The sequence below is a fragment of the Artibeus jamaicensis genome, unplaced genomic scaffold (assembly GCF_021234435.1).
Source record: "Artibeus jamaicensis isolate MK-2021 breed Jamaican fruit bat unplaced genomic scaffold, CSHL_Jam_final contig_797, whole genome shotgun sequence".
Classification (NCBI taxonomy): domain Eukaryota; kingdom Metazoa; phylum Chordata; class Mammalia; order Chiroptera; family Phyllostomidae; genus Artibeus; species Artibeus jamaicensis.
In genome coordinates, this window is record NW_026521977.1 from 17,512,963 (window position 1) to 17,532,914 (window position 19,952).

The following is a 19,952-nucleotide window of genomic DNA, read 5'->3' on the forward strand; positions in this document are numbered from 1 at the left end:
GACAGCCCCCATGCCCCATCCTCTCTACCATCACCCAATCTCACAGAATGAAAAAGTCCTCAAGGGGAAAGATTTTGTCAATGTGGAAGAGGTGAAACAAAAAACTACAGAAGCAATTAAAAGCATCAAAACTGACGATTTAAAAAACCGTTTTGAGTGGAAGAAAACATCCCAATAGGTGTACTGCATCAAATGGAGAGTGCCTTAAAGGTGACTGAAATTTAAACATGTCAGAATAAATATACAATTTTTTATAAACAAATGCCAGGGTTTTTTGGGTCCCCCCTCACATACATATGTACACAAACATATATAAGATAAAATATATTTTTGTAAGATAAAATTTTATAAACTAAATATTGTTTAAGATAAAATTATTCTGAAAATATTCAGAAAACACATCAGAAAATGCTTAAGTTGTGGGAGCCTCAAAGATGGTCATTTAATGTTCACATCAGAAGAAAAACACCTCAGAATTGTAAACAACCAGTCAAATTTATCTTCAGAATTGTGTTAACTATAGGATGAAAAAGTCACGTCATCTCCGCAGTGAACTTCGCTTTAGCACAAGAGTAAACATATTTCCTCCCCATCAACTGCAATCAAGACATTAGCAGTGTGCCACGATTGATTCACCTGGGAGCTGTTGCCGAGAAATGGACGTGAAGCACAGGTTTTTATCGCTATCGTCTGCAAAAAGCAAGGCCCCTGTTTAGATATCCTTGTTGTAATAAGTGACATTATTAGGTAGTTCTTCTATTTAAATGACATAAGGATTTAGTGTATCAGCAACTTGTAATAAACAAGCCCTTTCAGTCTGATGATTCCTCTCCCTACGCAGAAGTACTTTTCTGTTTATAACACAAGTGGTAATAGAAGGCCATATGGTTGTGACCTTTAGCTGAAGTAAATGAGAATTAAACAAACAGAAGAACGGCATTAGGATATTCAAGGATTTGAACTATAACCTAAATATACAGTGCACATTAAGAGGTTATTAGTGTTAACTCTATAAAGTGATCATTTTTAAACTGAATTAATTACAGTGACATTGGTTAATAAAATTATAGGTTTCAGGTGCACAATTCTACAACACATCGTCTGTATATTGTATTGTGTGTTCACCACCCAAAGTCAAGTCTCTTTCTGCCACCACTTATCCCCCAGGGACCATTTTCCAATGCTGTTGAATTAGGGAGATTGTTTTTCAGTTTGTTGATAAGTTTTATTTAAATATTTTCCAACACATTATAAAATGGTTTTATTACTGGCATATTGTCCCATTCCCAAGTGCTCCTTTTAAGGATACTACCTGTGCATCCTGAGAACATTTCATCAGTTATGTCTGAAATGTAAAATTGTCTCTACTTCCTACCTTTCCACCAATAACAACAATGATGTTACTAACATACTCTACAATTCAAAAAGAAACGATGTAAGAAGTATTACATTCCTTGTTCACCTACCATGGCTCTGTGGTAACAGACTGTCATTGGTAAGGAACATGTCATCTTCTGTGCATAACTCTGGAATCTATGGTATCGAGAACCATAAAGCTTTAAGTGGCCTGATGTTTTGATAGGTCAATAATAAAAGTAAAAATATACACTACACTCTTTCTGATGACTATAGATTTGTCTCCTTTAACAATAGCAAAAGAGTGCTATGATAAAACTACAGGAATATACTGAAAGATTCATAATCATATTTCTATTAGTATGTCCATTTTCAATATGGTTGAGAAACTAAAATTCAATAATGTTTTAATTTTGGAAGATTTAAAAACATTATTCATTTTGCAATGAACAACCTCTGAAAAGCCGAAGTTTACAGTTAAAGGAGCAGTTTACCAGCTACAAGTAACAACTCTGCCCATCACTAATCTGCCAACTAATAAAGGATCACAAGAACAAAATACTGGTGTAGTGGTACATAATGTCCAAAACGCATGTGCGTTTCTACTGAAATGTAGACAACTCTTATCACCCCACGACGTCACTAGCAGGCACTGCGTGTTGCAAGGGCAGCTTAGCCCTCATCATAACAAGCCCAAGATAGCATTTCTGGAGAACCACACCTTCCTTCAAAATAAGAGCAAGGTAGGTCCAGAGTTCCTCAGTTCCATGATTCCTCTAAAAGATTTAGAGTACTCTAAAGTGAGAGGTCAATTCAAAGCCCAGTGAATTTTCAGCCTGCTGCCTGGGGGAAGAAACAGTAGCTGGCACCCTGCTGTCCCGGTACAAAGTAACAGGGACCTTGTGGTCAGGTAGCCCCACCAGGAAGTAGCTTAGCTTTCAAGTCTTCTATGATGACTAGAATAACCCCAAACTGGCCAGTCCCGCAGCAGCCTACAGAGTGTTGTGAGCTACAGGAACACCTACCTTACTGAAAAATGGTGACATAATGCACTCACTTGGGAGCAAGTTTTCAGGAGAAACTAGTAGAAGAAACTGAGTAAAAGCAGAGTAGAAACTAAAAGAATACATGGTCAGACCCTATCCATATATACACACTTATCTACCCTTCAAGCATCTTTTGTACCTACTACATGCCAAATCAAAGTTTGGGTGCTGGGGAATCAGCCATGATCAAAACAAATCCCTGCCATCTGTTCTAGAGCACGGGTCAGCAAAATTTTTCTGTAAAGATCCAGATAGTAAATAAGCACAAATTTGCAAGCCACAGAGTCTCTGTGACAACTACTCAACCTCTGCTGTTTTAGTGAAAGCAGCCACAGGCACTATGTAAATAAATGAGCATGCCTGTGTTCCAATAAAATTACAAGAACAGGCAGCAGGCAGGATGACCAGGTAGGGTCTTACAGGCCACCCTCAGGCCTGTGGCTGTCGTTTTGGCTGAGATGGGGAGTCACTGGGGTCTCACTGCAGAACAGTGACACTATCACTCTTAAGAAACATCCTTACTAAGAAGGATTATTTCAGCTACTATGTACAGCAATCAGTCGAGAGCAGGAAAGCAAGATGATGAGAAACGTAAAAGCAGAGAGAGCAGTTCAGAAGTTACTGTAAGGAAACTGGGGAGATAAATTTGCCTCGTGCCAGGATGGCAGCAGTAAGTGTGACAAAGAAGTGGTCCGATTCCAATTACGTTTAGAAGATGGAGTTATGATTTCCTAATGAAATGGGTGTGGGGTGAGAGAAGAAGAGTCACGGATGACTCCCGAGGTTTGCGAGCTGAGCAGAGAAAGGGACAGCCTTTGCTGTGATGGGAGAGTGTATTGCAGGGGCCAGGTTGGGGTGGAAAATCAGTTTAGTTTTGGACATGTTAAGTTTGAGATGACCTTTTATACTAAAATGGATATATTAGGCAGATTTTAGATACACACTTCTAGAGTTGAGGAAAGAAATTGTTGATATAAATTTGAGAATTAAGTTAGTATTTAAAACCAGAGACAGGGTGAGGTCATCTAAAGTGTGAGTATATATAAACAAGGGAAGGAGTTTAAACTATGAACCTTTTGTTACTCCAGCATTTGGAAGAACCAACAAAACAAAATTAAAAGATAGGAAGAACCTGGAGAGAGTGGTGCCCCTAAAACTTAGGGAAACCAGGTTTTGAGAACAACTCTTCCAAACATTAACTATTGTTCAAGTGAAGTGAGGACTCAGAGTTGACCATGGGACTGACAACAGAAGTCACTGAGGACCCTTGACAAGAACTGCTGCATGATGTACAGGGACCGAAGAAGCCTCACTGTAACAAGTCCAAGAGAGATGAAGTTCGGAGTGCAGTCAGTGAGCGTGCACGACTCTTTCCTACAGGGAGATGCAGCAGCGAAGGAGTTCGGTGGTTTAGATGCAGAATCTTACAGCGCGTTTGCTGATAAGGACTTACTATATATTTCAAAATGCCTAGCTGTACCACAGTTATGCTATGGATTAAAGTCACAGCCCTGGACTCTCACATGTTATCCTCAGAAAGATAATGAAGTATTTTTCTTCACCTCTTCATTAGCTTTATAACACAATTTTACTGTATTTCCCAAGTCCTGACCCAAATCCCCTACATTAAATAGGTTTTTACTTCACCTACTATAAAAATAGAATGCCAGTTCATTTTTATGTATTTCCTATTTGCTTAATGTTTCTACTTCCAGCTAAATACTTTTGGCAAATTAGAGGGTTCTAGCAGTAAGCCTGAGGAATTGCTATCGTATAGGGAGGTAAGTAATTCTAGATGTTTGTGCTTGAATACAATTTGTTTCTTTCAAGAGTCACAAGTTAAGCATACGTCCTAGTAGCCAATGCTCAGTCCATAACCCATGGAAAGAACTACCACCCTCAAATATCGAAATAAAATAAGCAAAAGCGACTGCAATAGAACCTTGATAGGAACTGCTTAGTTTCCAAATGCTTAATGTAAAAAATAAATCATAGTTCCTAAGTATGGCTTGCCATACAGACTTTAGAACTCTGGAGTGAATAAAATGGTTCCACTTCACTTAACCAATGATCCGTTTATATTCTTATATGCCAGCTTAGGAACAATGGTATTTCTTTCATATGCTAAACTCTGTATTCTAGGTTCCAAATGACAATGTTGGTGTTTTGCTTTCTGAAGCACATACTTAGAGAATAATGTTTTTTGCCTGGAATTCAAAACACATTTACTATTCATCATCGTCACTATGCAATTCAATCAAGATCTGAATAGTAATGTCTTCTTCTTATAAACAATAATAATTTTTCTAAAAGGATGCATAGGTAAAAAGACGAAACTGATTACGTAAAATACAGCACCAGTGTGCTTCTGAGATAGCTGAAAAAGGGAACCCTCTAAAGGGGCAGACCCTGCAAACAGTTTGGTATCGCTTTAGAGTGGCCCAAACTTGGATGGACTTTTGTTATAAATCATCTTGATTAATGGAACACATTTACTAAAGTGGTTCTGTAATAGCTATACAATTCTTACAGCTTGAAAAATCTAACCTAGAAAAACTGGTGGGGGTGAAAAAAACCTTCAAAACTCACTGGATTCTCTTTAAGGACCAATACTGCCCCTGACCAGGAATAGATTCCTTTCTTTTTAAAAATAATAAAGACAAATACATTTTAAGGGAAGTACAATATGATGAGATGGGAATAGAAATAATAATAGATACGTAGAAGATATTATGGGAGGAGAAGCTGTAGCATGTTAAGGAGTACAAATTTTCGGTGGAGCCAGGCTAACTATATTTGAATTCCAACTATTTCTCTCATTAACTGTTTGAAATTGGGCGATTTATTTAACCTCCCTGTTTTTAGTTTTTTACAACTGTCAAATACTACTACTACCTATCTCATTGGGTTGCTGTTGTGATAATTAAATAAATTAGCTCTTATAAGAGTTTCAACAGTGTCTGGTACAGAATACATACATAAGTGTTGGCCAATATTATCACAATTATGTTTGCACACTTATAAACATACAAACCAAAGTCAATGGAATATACTGGAACAAAATGGGAGTATCCTCTAATTTATCCATTCACTAAACATAATAAAAATTCAACGAACATTTTCCTTAAGTAGAATATTAAAAAAAAAAAGATCTACATCTTACAGCCCTCTGGTTGTCTTTTCTGATTACTTAGCAGAGATTTTATCTACATCCTTTTGTCCTGATATTTCTCCTCTAATGACTCAAAAAGAAAACAACAACAACCTCAGTGTGTGTGTGCTGCCTAAGTACCCAGATCCTGGATACTATCATTTATATGTTTTACTGATTTGTACATAAAATACCCTTACTGTGCCATGTATAATGCTCACTTTTTGCCTCAATTTTTGAGGGAAACATAAGGCTGCACATTACATGTGGGTATAAGGATTACAGAACAGGGGAAATAACCCCATGTATTATGCGCAAAAAACACTGCGGTGCGCATTATACACAGGAGCACACTATGCACAGCAAAATACAGTACTTCTCGTCTCGAGCATATGCTTGTTGCTAAAACAATTCAGAAGTTACCAGAATGCCTTAACAAATGATAATAGTTATATGAGGGTGCAACCATTATGTAAAATTCTGACATTTTTGAAGGATAAAATAATATAGTGTCCTGATAACATCCAAAGAAAAACAGCTTACCTGATAGCATGCTATCAACCTCAAGATTATCATCACCACCAGCTAACTATCATGAGCGTGTTTAACACTATGGTAATAAACATCAAAAACATTTGCACAGCTGATCCACAGTCTATTATGGATGGTAAATAAGTGGACTGATTATGTAACAGTCAAGTGAGCAAACTTACTTATAGAGCAGTCAGAGGCTATTTATAGTTCAAAATAAATTTACAGTGATGAAGACTATTTAACTCTTAATTATATGCTTATATTAGGGGTGAAGATAGAGGTAAAGTTAGTTAATAGATGTAACAGCTATATTAATAATTTGAGAGTGACACAGAAATTTTCAACAAAAGGAGAAAATTAATTACAATTATCAGAGGAAGAAAACTGTATGGCGAGTAAAGGCCACCCTCCTCTGCCACAGCTCTGTCACTGTGGCCATGTGACTGGGAAAGGAGGCAGCACATTACACCTGCTCTTCACTCTTCCACGATGCTGCTTTTGGACAGGTAAGTTGACTAGACCAAAAGTACATGCAATTTCTATTCTAAAAACTTTAAGTAGGATTTTTAAGAACTAAACTACAAGCTTTATTTGATTTTACTATTGTAGATTTTCCTTTCATAAGTCAGTTGGAAATATGTCTATGCCAGGAACCCAGACTGCATTTAGCTGGGATATCTCCTTTGCCTTCTCCCATCTACCATAATTCCTGTCTCTCCTTGTTTTTCATGACCTTGACATTTTTGCAGAATAGTGGTCAGTTATGTTGCAGAATAATCCTCAATTACCTTGGTTTGTTTGATGTTTCCTCATGATTAGACTGAGGTTATACCCTCTTTTGCAAGAATACCACAGAGTGCTTCAAGTCAGGGGCTACACTATGTTGATCTGTCCTGTTGTTCGTGAAATTAACCTTAATCACTCAGTACAGGTGGTGAACATCAGATTTCCCCTCTACAAAGTTGCTGTTTTTCCCTTTGTAACACATATCTTGGGAGAGATACTTTGAGCCTATGCAAATATACCATTTTCCCTCAAACTTTGGCCCAATATTTTGACATCTGTTGGTGAATAATACCTGCAACAATTATTACTGAGATGTTGATACAGGGTTTTGAAAGGAAATGAAATATAAAATATAATGACCAAATAGTTCTTGATACAAACATACTTAAAATTCCACTTAATGTAGCGCTTTAAGTTATATTCAAAATAGAAATGTCATTTTCTGTTGTTTTCACTTAATGTCAGCAAATTATTAAACCAATGAATAACATAATTGAAATGTTACTTACATAACTATGGCTTTTAAAGAACTCTGATGGACTTTTGGTGAGCATTTTGTCTCCTTCCAAAGCAATCACTCTTTTACAAATATTTGACCTTGGATCACTCGGGCTTTTTGCAATCACAATGTCACCTCTGAGGGAAAAAGTCAAAGAAATGACAGTGTTATTTATTGAGCATAAACATAAACATGGTATCATTATTACACTTTTATAACGTAACCTAAAACCATACCCTTTATCCTCTTGCAGACTGGCTCTTCCATATACTGACCAGCTTTAAGAACCTTCATGACTGACTTTTATGCATTAGAATCCAGCAATGAAGGGGATGGAAAAACTATTAGAAGATTCTAAAATTTCTGATGATTCCATAAAAATTATCTTCTTTCACTGTATCCCTATGCATTACTTCTTGCCCAAATGTTTAGAAACAAAACTATGGGAAGACAATTCCATGTAAATACCACCAAATTCCCTAGGGCAACTTGACTGCCCAGCCAGGAGCACTGACGGACTCTAGAGCACACAAAAGACAGAAACACGATCTGTGTTTCCCTAGGGCTCGAAGTACGAGGAATTACAGCACGTAAGTTATATGACCCAGACAATTTACCGTAGAGTAAAACAGACATATCTGAGTGAAAATATCAGAAGACACACCCAAGTAAAATGCTAAAAGCTGCCCCAACATATATACTGCAAACATAAATTGGCATGATTCATGAAAGAAGTAACAATCTACATGTCTTAAAAAATAAGAGCTTTAAAGTGGAAAGGAAGATGGAGACCACAAATGTAGGAGTAATGCCTCAATGATAACAAGATGCCCTTTCTGCTAAAATGAACAATAAGTGAACTATTGACTAACACACATTTGAAAGGATTTAGTATATTTAGTTATTACCTATACCTAGTTCCAGAAATAATTTGATGTTACTATAAGCTTTTGCACATAAAGGTCAATATCTTATTCATCTTAACACCCTCTCTAATGTACAGCACATTTTATAAATTAAGTGCTCCTTAACTATTTGTTGAAAGAATAAATAGCAGTGAGACTGTCACTGTCTCAAGTAAAAGTGTTCTGCACATCTGACTGAAAAGTGATCCATGAGCCAAACGTGCAGACTTCCATTTTGCCTAAAATGGATGGTCACTGTGGCTTTAGAAACAGGCAGAAAGTAAGAGTGTCTGAAATCTTAGATCTCTGTGCTACAGATAAAAGAAAGAATACTCAAGACAGTAGTATTTTTAAAATAGTAGTTACCAACTGACTACCTTGGCTGTAAAAGTTACTTAGGTATGTCTCATAAAAATGCCAAATTTTGAGCTGTTTTTCAATCTAACAGACCCCTGAATTAATAGAATACAAAATGAAACCCTTGAAGGATCATTAATTGTCTTAATGTAGTTATTTGTACAATATTACCCATCTGAATACAAGGAGTAGCTATAAAAAAATACAATGTTGAGCTATTCATTCAAAAACTATTTAGCCAACAAGCTCAGCCCCTTGGTAAGGAAGCTCAAGAACCAGGAGAGCAAAATCAGGTTATCAGCATGGAAAGCAGAAACTTGTCTTCCTGATACAGTGAGGCTAGGTTTCCAATTAATCTAAAGACCTTATTATGATATTTTGATATAAGTTAAAAAGAAAAGAAGCTAGAACACAACCTCTGATGCAAGTTTTATTTTAAAACCCCATATGTATATATATTGAGTAGGTATCTTGAAGTTGTTATGGGTGAAAGATCTGAGGAAGGATTACCTAGGTGCCATGCTAGGCCATAGAGCTTGACAAAGATGCAGTTTCTTTGTACAGAATCTAAGCTGGTAAGATCCGTATATGCAAAAAACATACTAGAGAAAAGGTCATTGAGAGCAGAGTGTCCAAACCTACTTTTGCCATAAGCTAAATACCAGCTAGATTGATTCAAATTTGTAGCTACTGGAGAGGATATCTGGTATAAATTTATTTTTTCGAAATTATGAAAAACCAATGGACCCCCCCCCAATTTTAGGGCATCCGAGAGGTGTCCTTTAGAAAATACATAAAAATTTTAATGCATGACATGCATTCAGAAAGAATAATACTCATGGAGTTAACCAGAATAAATAGTATTAGAGAGGTGGAAACACCATTTAGTTAGGCTTTAAAAAAGATTTAGTGGCAAACTGTATTTGCCAAGGAGTTTTTCATCTTAATTAATCAGAAGATGATGGCAGAGGAGATTCCTAATCCCCACTATATACAATGCTATAGTTTAAAAAGCATCAAGTGCTCATCATAGGCTATAGAAAATAAAACAGTGGTCAACAGGAATAGGATTATTTTAAACATTTAGAAACCAAATCAATGATTTGGGTATGTAAAGGAGTCCCTAACTGTCTGGTTCTTGACTTGAAACATTCTAGCCATCCCCACCCCTTGCCCCCACCAAAAAAAAAGAGTAAGGTAGGCTTGACTGTACATAAAAAAAAACACCTGCTATTTATGTTTGACAATGATGCAAAGGACGTAATCACCCAAGAAACCATGCATGCTGGAGAAACTATTAAAATTTTCTCAAACTAAGAGAGAACTTTATCTAGCTTGTCACTCTTTTGTATTTATTAAAGAGCTCTTAGATAAAGCTAAGAAACTGCAGAAAATACAGAGTAAGTGTGTGTGTTTTCACCAGAAACATAACATATCTATGACTGATATACCTTTGGATACCATGAAAATGTCGACTAAGATTTTCTGCAAAGACAATATCTGAATTTTGAATTGTAGGCTCCATTGATGGTCCAGAACACTGAAAAGAGATAATTTTGTAATTTAAGTTGAAAACCTTTTAAAATATAACACAAATCATCTGTGCAGGCTTAAAAGAGAGAAATCAAGCAAACATTTTTCCAGCTTAGAAGATGACTCATAAGGAACAGGCAGCTCCCACAGAAGTTCAACTCTGCAGAGTGGCCACCAAGTTGGGAAACACAGGCAAATATATTTAAAATGGTCTGTTGATAATGCACGATACTATGTGAATAAAATAATTACCTGTGTTTGCAAATTTTGGCCATCCTGTAGAAAGTAAACTATTCAGTCCAGGGACCTTGCCTCTCGTGTTGCCAGCTTTGTAACCAAGGTCAAGAACAGTGCTTGGTATAAAGCTGATCCCAAAACTCATGCTGAATGAATAAAGGAACGCTTTATTTATTTTATTATTATTGTCATATATTGAGTACCCATGATGTTGATTTATTAGATGGTTTCATATATTCTCAGCGAGCCTTTCCTTCTCTTCTAAGAGAACAGCTTACTCATTGATGGGGCTGTAACATACTTTATACTGAAAAATAGTGGCATAATAAGATGTACTTTAAGACCTCACACTAGTATGCCTTGAAAGATAATCTCCATATGTACCTCAAAACTGTAATAAATGATCACTGTTACCTTAAAAAGTCTAAATATGACAGTCTCTATTACTCCACTTACATGGTAAATAATTTTTACTCAAGTCTTCCTATCCCGGCAGAAAATAATAAAGAACACGGTGAAAGTTTATGTTTACTACCTCTATAGCCCATTGGAAATTTAAAAGATCAGAGGGGAGTTGCAGTTAAATACATTTATTTGCATTACTCCAGCTCAACTTGAGGTTGTATGACTGAATCTTTTAGGGTAAACCTGATAATAGCAACATCAACAACAACAAAAAAAACACTGACTTGAAATTCAATCAGTGATTTCATTTCTATGACAAAAGATGAGTACAGTCACACTTGACAGATTTGTCGTGCAATATTTTTAAAAAATCACTTGTGGGGAGCATCCTTAACATTTTAATAGTGACACGAGTGAGAATAGTCATTTGCTTTAATGACAGTTGAACACAATGGTTAAGAGGAGGTGTTCTGAAATCTGGAGAAATCTGTGTTAAAATTCCCAGTCTATTTACTAACTGGGATCTAGAGCACCCAGTTAGTAAATAGAATTTTACTGGGAATTTTAAACAAGTTCTTTAAGCTTTCTGAGCTTCTGGCTCATCATATGTATAGTAGATTTCTAATAAGCATCTCATAGAGTGTAAAAATTAAATGTGTTAATAAGTATGAAACATTGCATACATCAGGGAACACTTTAGCATTAAATATATGGCAAAAACTAGAATTCTTACAGTATTAATAGGGTCTTTTGTGCTTTATCAGAAACAGAATACAAGTACAGTCTCTTACATCCAAAATTTACAAAGACATTATGTTTTTAAGTCAAACTTTATTCATTAAACCAATAACTTCAATATTATATAATAAAGGGGAAAACTCATTTTCCCTCAATTTAAAAAAAGTATACATTTAAAATGATTATTTTCTTGAATGTAAAAACTTACCATGACAACACCACCAACGTATTCAAAAGCACAATGAGCTATACAGCCATACTGGATAGTATAGCCAACAAGTCGAAAGGTTTTTCCCAGAATACCACGAAGCATAGTTCTATGTAGACTCTGTCACCATTGGCCTGATGGTAAATTTTAAAAAGTTTCATGAACACTACTATTTTCAAACACTTAAGAAACAGCTCTATTTTAAAATATTTTATAATCACCCAGAATGTGCTAAATGTACATAGCAGTTAAATGCAGAAAAGCAACAGCTTATTTTGATTTCTGCTAGAGATATTTTAAATGACAAATTTTAGCCACTTACTATTTTGATGCACTGAAAAAAATTATATCCAACTATCACTGGGTTTATATATGATGTAGGTAACTAGAGGACTCTGAACTTGTCTGTCCCCTTTCATATCCTATGAAAGGCAGACACCTGTGGAAAAATATTAACTCTTTCAAAGTACTAATAATAGTTTTTCATATTGTTCCCTACTACATCACAGCAGTTCTTGTTATATGATAGGATATAAAGGAGAAAGCACTGGAATAGGTATGTGGAAATTCAAGTATTAAATTGGTTCTCTTCTTAATTTGTGTGACTGTCAATTAATTATTTCTCTGGGCCTTCATACAATGGAAATATCTCACAGAATGGATCTGAGAATCAAATTCAATAGCACAGTCACATACGTGCTTTGTAAGTTATAGTTACATTCAGATTTCTAACTTCCTAGCATAAAGTTAGAAAACACTATGTGGGATGTAGGTGACAATGGCTTCTTGCAAGACATAAAAAATCCTCAAACACCAACCAAAGTAACAGCAATGACAATAATAGCAAATACTTAAATAGTAGTTCTTGCTATGTGTTCAGCACTGTTCTAATTACATCGACACATTTAATTCTTGTAATAACCCTATGATGACTTAGATACCTTACTTATAGATAAAGAAACTGAGGGAGAGAGAGGTTAAGGAACTATTCAAAATCACACAATTCACAGGCAATAGTCAGAACTCAGAACGAGGCAGTTGGGACTCTAAAATCCACTGCTATTCTCTACTGCTACTCAATTAAAATAAATGTGCTGGAAACTGTAAAATAGGCATGGGAAAGAGAGAGATTGGACTGATGTTAAAACTAGCTAAAAAGATTAAGCAGAGTGAACACTAGAAACTAGACATTTCTCCATCCTTAGCCACTTCTGGGATAGTTTCTAGAATAGTGCTTGATTTAAATCTATCCATCTTTTGATGTTGGCGAAGTGATTTCAGAACACCCCAAGCCACAAAGCAAACATTCAATGGATGGTTCAGGTCTGGAACACCTTTTATTTATTTATCTTTTAAGATTTTATTTATTTATTTTCGGAGAGGGGAATGGAGGAAGAAAGAGAGAGAACAACATCAAAGTGCAAGAGAAGCATGGATTGGTTGCTTCTAGCACGCCCCCAAGCAGGGACTAGGCCTGCAGCCCAGGCATGTTCCCTGACCAGGAAGCGACCCTTGGGTTTGCAGGACAATGCCTAACCCACTGAGCCACACCAGTCAGGGCTGCAATTCCTTTAAAAGAGGATAAAGCATTTTGTCTCAGAAACAGGAAAAAAATGCAATGTCAATGTTAATTGAAAAAACTATTTTATAGAAATTCATTCATTTTCGATTTATAAGCAGCCAAAATGATTAATATATATTTTTCTTTTAATGAGAAGAACAATTTGTCACTACATTAGCATTTAAAGAAATGTATATATTAAGAAAAGGTGAGGAGAGAGAAGATGTGAAGCAGAAGACAAATCCCCAAACCCTAGTTTTGCTCCATATATCTTCAATTGGACAAGGAAAAAGCAGCAGTCAGGATATTCCTGAGACTTCCATGATTTCTCAAATTCAAGAATACCTACACAAAATACAGTTCCTCATATAATAATATACATAAAGTAACTGAGAGACACATGTCCATTTCAGACCCTGAATGGAAGTTACTGTGACTAGCTAGGAGAGAACAACAAAGACTCATTAAGACACGGATGCTGAGTGATGTACTCTGCTCAATAGCTAAATAATTCACTCACACAGCAGCCTCTCTATCAGAGCAATTCAAAATCCTGCCATTTCAAAACCACCTTCAGGGCTGCTCATGAATTGTTCAAACCTATAATGTTAAATCTACTGTAAGACTTGTGTAGAGGATATTTTTTTATTTTCTAGAACTGCAAATTCAAGGAGCTCTGATCCCCATAATCTATGAAGATTTTACAATATTTAAACCTATTTATTTTGATTCATTGCCAGAGGAAATAATTGCCATCACTTCAAGGTTTAAAGCAGTAAATAGTGTTTTAAATGTGACTGTAGCATCAAAATAACCTGAGAGCTGAATTCAAAATCCAAATTCCTAGGCTCCCATCAGAGAACTAAAGAATGACAATCTATGAGAGCAAGGCTGCAGAATCTGCAGTTTCAATAAGCTCCCAGAAAGGAAAGCCAGTAGAAAACTTTGTGCTGCTATTTGAGACCACTGAGATATATTAAACACTTACGCAAATTTGACAAAATTTAACCATTATTTTAAACTGAATGTTAAGTTTAAAATAATTTTATAAATTGTCATTAAATTTTATAATGCTAATATTTCAGTAATTTAAAAAACCCAATGTTATTTTCTGAAGTTAACTTTTTACATATACCCCAAACCAACACAAACACATTTTTATGTTTAAAAAGCATGAACAGTCACTACTTTTAATATAATCAACTACCAGCCTCCAAACAGTGAAATACTAAAACCATTTCATTCATCTCCACTAATAGTGCCCCAAAGGCTACACACACACACACACACACACACACACACACACATATATAATCCACGTGTTTCAGGACAATATACAAGTTGTATGAGCAATAGTTGAAGGATATGCACTAACAACGAAGAAGTATCATTTAGCATTATCACTGACTAGCTGTCAAGGTGCCAGTCTACAGTTCATGAATGGCTCTTAATATGATACCAGGTCTCATACATTACCAGAGGAGAAAAAAGAGGTTATCATCTCTAAATCCAGAATTGCTTATCCACACCCTGCTATTTTGTTACACGTGACTTACTCCTTTCTTAAAATAAAAATTTCTCTTCTAGTTTGTCTTACCCTTTATCTCTTTCTCTTATCTCTAAAAATACCTCCCTTAACTCTTGCTGACATCATCAGGAGTCATTTATGTACCATATTTTGCCTTGTATAATGTGTAACTTTTTTGTGCAAATTTTTGAGGGAGAAATAGGATGTGCATTATACATGGGTAGTACTAACTCTGTTTCTATATACTGTAAAATGAAAGATTTTTTTCCCCCTGGGAGTTTGGGCCAAAAACATGGGGGTACATTATACACAAAAAAAATATGTAACAGATAAAGTTAATATCTGTAGTTTTTAAAGATAAGCAAAATTTCTTATGTTATCAATAAGGTATTAAAGTCAAGTAACCTATATTTATCTGAAAAGAATGTATATCACTGAGAAGACTTTATGTGTATAAAGAATTTAATTAAGATGAATTTATTTGGGACTTTCCAAATGAAATAACCATCTCTAATCAAATAAGAATAATACCCAGGATGGAGAAGGAAAAAAACACTCTCCAGAGCCATTCAGTAACCAAGTGAATAAAAAGTAGGAAAGTAAATCACAACTATGTTTAATAAACATGGTCAAATTTTGTTTTGAAAGGAAAGCTACTTTTAAAAAAATAAGTATACAATACTATTAACTACCTTAGAAAGTTAACCTGAGGAAATACGCTGCCAGGCAAAATAATTTGAAACTACACATAAACCAAATATTTTATATTTAAAGTAATCATATTATGAAAATAAAAGAAAGATTTTGTTTATTGATTTGAGAGAAAAAGAGAGAAACATCAATTTGTTGTTCTACTTATTTATGCTTCATTGGTTGCTTTCTGTATTTGCCCTGACTGGGGATCGAACGCCAAGTCTTGGCATATTGGGACAATGCTCTAACCAACTGAGGTACCTGCTCAGGGCCAAGAGAAGGATTTCAGACTACTTATTTCATCGACAGATCTTTTCATTGTGATCACAGGATTTTAAGTAAACAGTGTTTCCAACAGCAAAAATACTATTAGAAGACTACAAAAATTCTTTTTAAATTAACGTAATGTAGTTCACTAAAAAATTAAGTTTTCTCATTAATTCATTTTAAATGTGACAACAAATGAAGAAACACATTTTGGAATATAATAGTTTGGGTCCCGTTAAAATAAAATCCATGAAGAAGGTCAAGTTTGCTAGGTAGGTCTGACCAAAGAGCTCTATATAAACTTTATTATACTTCATTTGTTGATTTTCCTAATAAAGACTTCACATGAAGAAGAATAAAATGTACTATATGTAAACAGAGGCTATAAATAAATCAATATGCTGTGTATAATGGATGATTATATCTTAGTTATTATTATAACTTCAAAAAATACTTGTCACCTATATTTAGTTAAGATTTAAGTTTTAAAACATGATCAAGGTTTTCTAATCTATTTTTTAAAGACAAAGCTACTAAATAAAAAACACGGTAAGATAAAAATCAAGTTCTATGAATAAATATTTTAAAAGTAAGTACTCTAGGATCACAACACTGACAACACTAATTATCTTTTCTAGTCTCGGCAGTTTTGTTGCGTACTGTTTGGGTGACTGATGGGATAATTTCACTTCATTTTCTCTCCGGTTATTCTGGACTATGGAAGAGAAGAATATTAAAATGATGAACATCTCTAAACAGAGTACTTGATAAAGTTTTTAGTTGAAATAAAATGCTTAAAAAAATAAACCTCAATTAAACAATATATGATTCCAGAGCAAATAACTAAATCCCCATCTTCTAAAGAAAAACTTTGACTAAGAATTTCTGATTAAAAAAATGTCTATTCAGTATTAATATTATTTTAGGACTTTTACATATTAAGACCCTATACTTTTATAAAAAGCCTTTTTGTCAACAGTATTAGCTAGCATTACCATAATTATAAAAAATATGTCTATATATTTTATATCATTTAGTATTTTACTTAGTAAAAATATTTAAATAGCAGGAACCAAAACAGTCATAAACAGATAAAATGTATGACAAAGCAAGTATTCCAATTCCTTACACCTATAAATATTTTATTTAACTTACTGATAATGTCTTTATATCCAAAACACTAAAATATTTAATTTAATATTTAATCTCAAATATAAATCTTCACCAGTAGCAAATATCGCTCAAATTAAAAAACTGTAAAAGACATTATTAATAAACTTTTCAAACTGAACATTTAAATAAATTCTGTCATACATAGTTTATAGTGTATATGTCTTACATATTATATAAGTCAAATATCTAAGGCTCCATATTTTAAATAATTAATAAAAAGCATTTTCTTCGCCTTGATCGCCTGATTTTTGGTTGTTTATAAAATTAATCACAGTTAGGATAGAAATCGCTTTCAGCTTCATGAATGACATCCAAGAGATGGGAAAGGATTAGTTCTCAGTCACTGCCAGTTATAGCGCCAGGTGGCTTTTTCTGCAGTGAAGGTGTTACCGATAATCCCATTACGCTGGTACTAAATCTTGCAGACATCAAAATTATCACCAAGGTTCCTTTTCATCCCATCCTTTCCAAATGACTGGAAGTCGCTTCACCTGAAAGAAGTCAAATCCACATGCAGCTGCTGTTTTAGCAGGCAGCAAACTCCCTGAGAATGCCAGTCGTGATTCAATTTTGCTGTGCTGGTGGCCCCCTATTCCCTGTCCAATAATACATCTGTTAAAAAATCCTACAGCTACAAATCAAGTTTAATCCTACCAGGGACCTCATGTTGGTCTTGTCTTCCAAAAAGGCAGCAGGTTCTGCTGTCTATCTTTGCCAGCGTCTGGGGAATACCCTTTAAATCCCAGCCCTACTTAGAAGAATAAGCTAAGGATCACAAAACATGACCTCAAAAACCCTGATATGACTATATTCTGACCCAGAGGCATTCATTCTAGGTGAAGATTAGAACTTTGCATAATAAGATTACACAGCAAGTGAATGATATCAAGGGACTATCCATATGCAGCCGTCTGGTTTTCTATAGCCAGCCTGTGCTCTGCAATATGCAGTACAGACGAAAAAGAGCTTGGTCTTTCTAGCTGAAATAAAATAGATTCACATAAATTAGTTGGCCATTTCCAGATTCCTAAATCCCCTATTACATCTTTTATTGACAGCTCCTGTGAGGATAGCACAAATGTTATTCCTTTTTATTCTGTGCTTCTATAACAATCATGTTCTGTAATTGAAATGTACATAGATTATGGCTCAAAATTAACATCTTGTTTGCTGTAATCTTGGATTACAATTCACTGTGTACATAATAAAATTAGGAAATCAATGGATGGATTTATCAGCTCCAAGAAACTAGAGGTATTGTTTAAAGAACAGCTTAACATTTTGTGCCAACACTTTAAATGCAGAAGTTACAGAGAGAAGTCAATAAAAATTTAAGTGACTAAAAGAATACAATATGCATCAGCCAATATCTGTATAAATTAGATTACATATGAATAAGCTCAATTCCCTCAAAATTTAGAAAATATGAAGAGTTCAGAGATCTCATGAACATATAATTTTTCTCTCTAAACCATACTTGAGCAAAAAAGTCAATTACATATAAGAAGATCTCTACTTTTCATAAAGTCCAGGTAGTACTTTATACAAAGCACCTTGAGCATTTTATACTTTCAGATACTTGAATAAATTCAAATCGTTTATAATTCAAGGTTTAGAATTCTTACCTATATGTTTTTAAAGTACTTAGTAAAATAACTTTTCCATATATTGGAATATATACAGAACACTTAAAATGCATAAAACCCTAGAGATATTTAGAAAACAATACTTTATGTTCAGCTTTTTTCTTCTAAGTTTAAAGCTATACCAGCTCTTAGCAAACATATAAAAAGAGACATTAATATCATGGACAAAAACGCTGATAGAGAATAGTTCTAAGAAGGCAAAGAGGAATTCTCAAGTTTATATTTTTTTAAAAAGTACTAAGATTTGATATGCAATTCTTGTAAAACTAAGCTCACTGGTATATTTGCAATAGGACTTATTTGACAAGTTCTATTTGCCCACAATTGCTAAGGAACACACTGCATCCCTTATATTAGCCATTATCTTTTTATCATCAGACTATCCATAAGCATAGCTATACAATATCTGCTAAGTACTCGGGAGTCAGTGACATAATTCTGATTCTGTATGTTAAAAAGGCAGATGTATACCAATAGTGTAAGTGGTAGAGCTACAAAAAACACTGTATGTAACTTCAACTACATAGCACATGAATACTCTTTGATTACCTTGATTAGGATATTACTAGAAATATAATGAGGGATGCAAGAAAACACATATTTCTGTTATAACATTTATATGTAATACTTTAGAGCTGTACTGTTCAATAAAGTAGCCACTAGCTACATATGGCTATTGAGCACTTAAAATGACTAGTCCAAACTGAGAGGTATTATAAGGACAAAATATACACTCGACTTTGAAGACTTAATACAAAAAAAAGTAAAATATTTAATATTGATTATGTGTTGAAAATGTAACAATCTAGATATGGGGGGTTAAATAAAAATACATATGTGATATACATATATGTATATGACTCTCATATTTCACCTGGACAGACACCAAAGCAGAGAGTTATTATGGAAGAACAAACATTTCGGTGTCAAATCTGACATATAAGCTTAGTAAATAAAGAACAAAAAGCAGTCATTTTAGTCTACTTCATATTTCTAGCTGTAGGGTAGTAATGAAGAAGAAGGGACCAGATAAATTGCTGACCATCGTGTACCCCAAAAAATAATGTTTCAAACTTACAAAAATGTTTAGGCTAGTAAGTATTGGCTTTTAGAAAAAGTTCATCTTGGGCAACTTCATGAAAGACTGGTGAGGACTACTGAGTTCAAAAAACAGCCACTTCAAAAAACATGTCTGGATCTAGAAAGGACCACGAGTTTTCTCTAAGGTGCTATAGAAGTATTTATACTCAAATTTTAAAAATGCATCACAAGTAATTAACTATAGAGATTTGAAGCATTTATTTCAGAATTTTAGCATAATAAAAACAT

The 19,952-nt window shown here is 34.5% G+C and overlaps 1 protein-coding gene across 4 annotated transcripts in view; it reads right to left on the reverse strand.

Annotated features, from left to right (window-relative positions):
• The window catches only part of IMMP1L (inner mitochondrial membrane peptidase subunit 1), a 55,002-nt gene that overhangs the window by 13,536 nt on the left and 21,514 nt on the right, over window positions 1-19,952 (reverse strand). For all 4 annotated transcript variants that reach the window (XM_053672938.1, XM_053672940.1, XM_053672939.1 and 1 more), the window contains 3 exons: window positions 11,756-11,889; window positions 10,086-10,174; window positions 7,383-7,509 (listed from right to left, as the gene is read on the reverse strand). In XM_053672938.1, coding sequence (XP_053528913.1) covers window positions 7,383-7,509; window positions 10,086-10,174; window positions 11,756-11,860 — 321 coding nt within the window. In that variant the 5' untranslated portion in view covers window positions 11,861-11,889. The remainder of the gene's footprint in view (window positions 1-7,382; window positions 7,510-10,085; window positions 10,175-11,755; window positions 11,890-19,952) is intronic.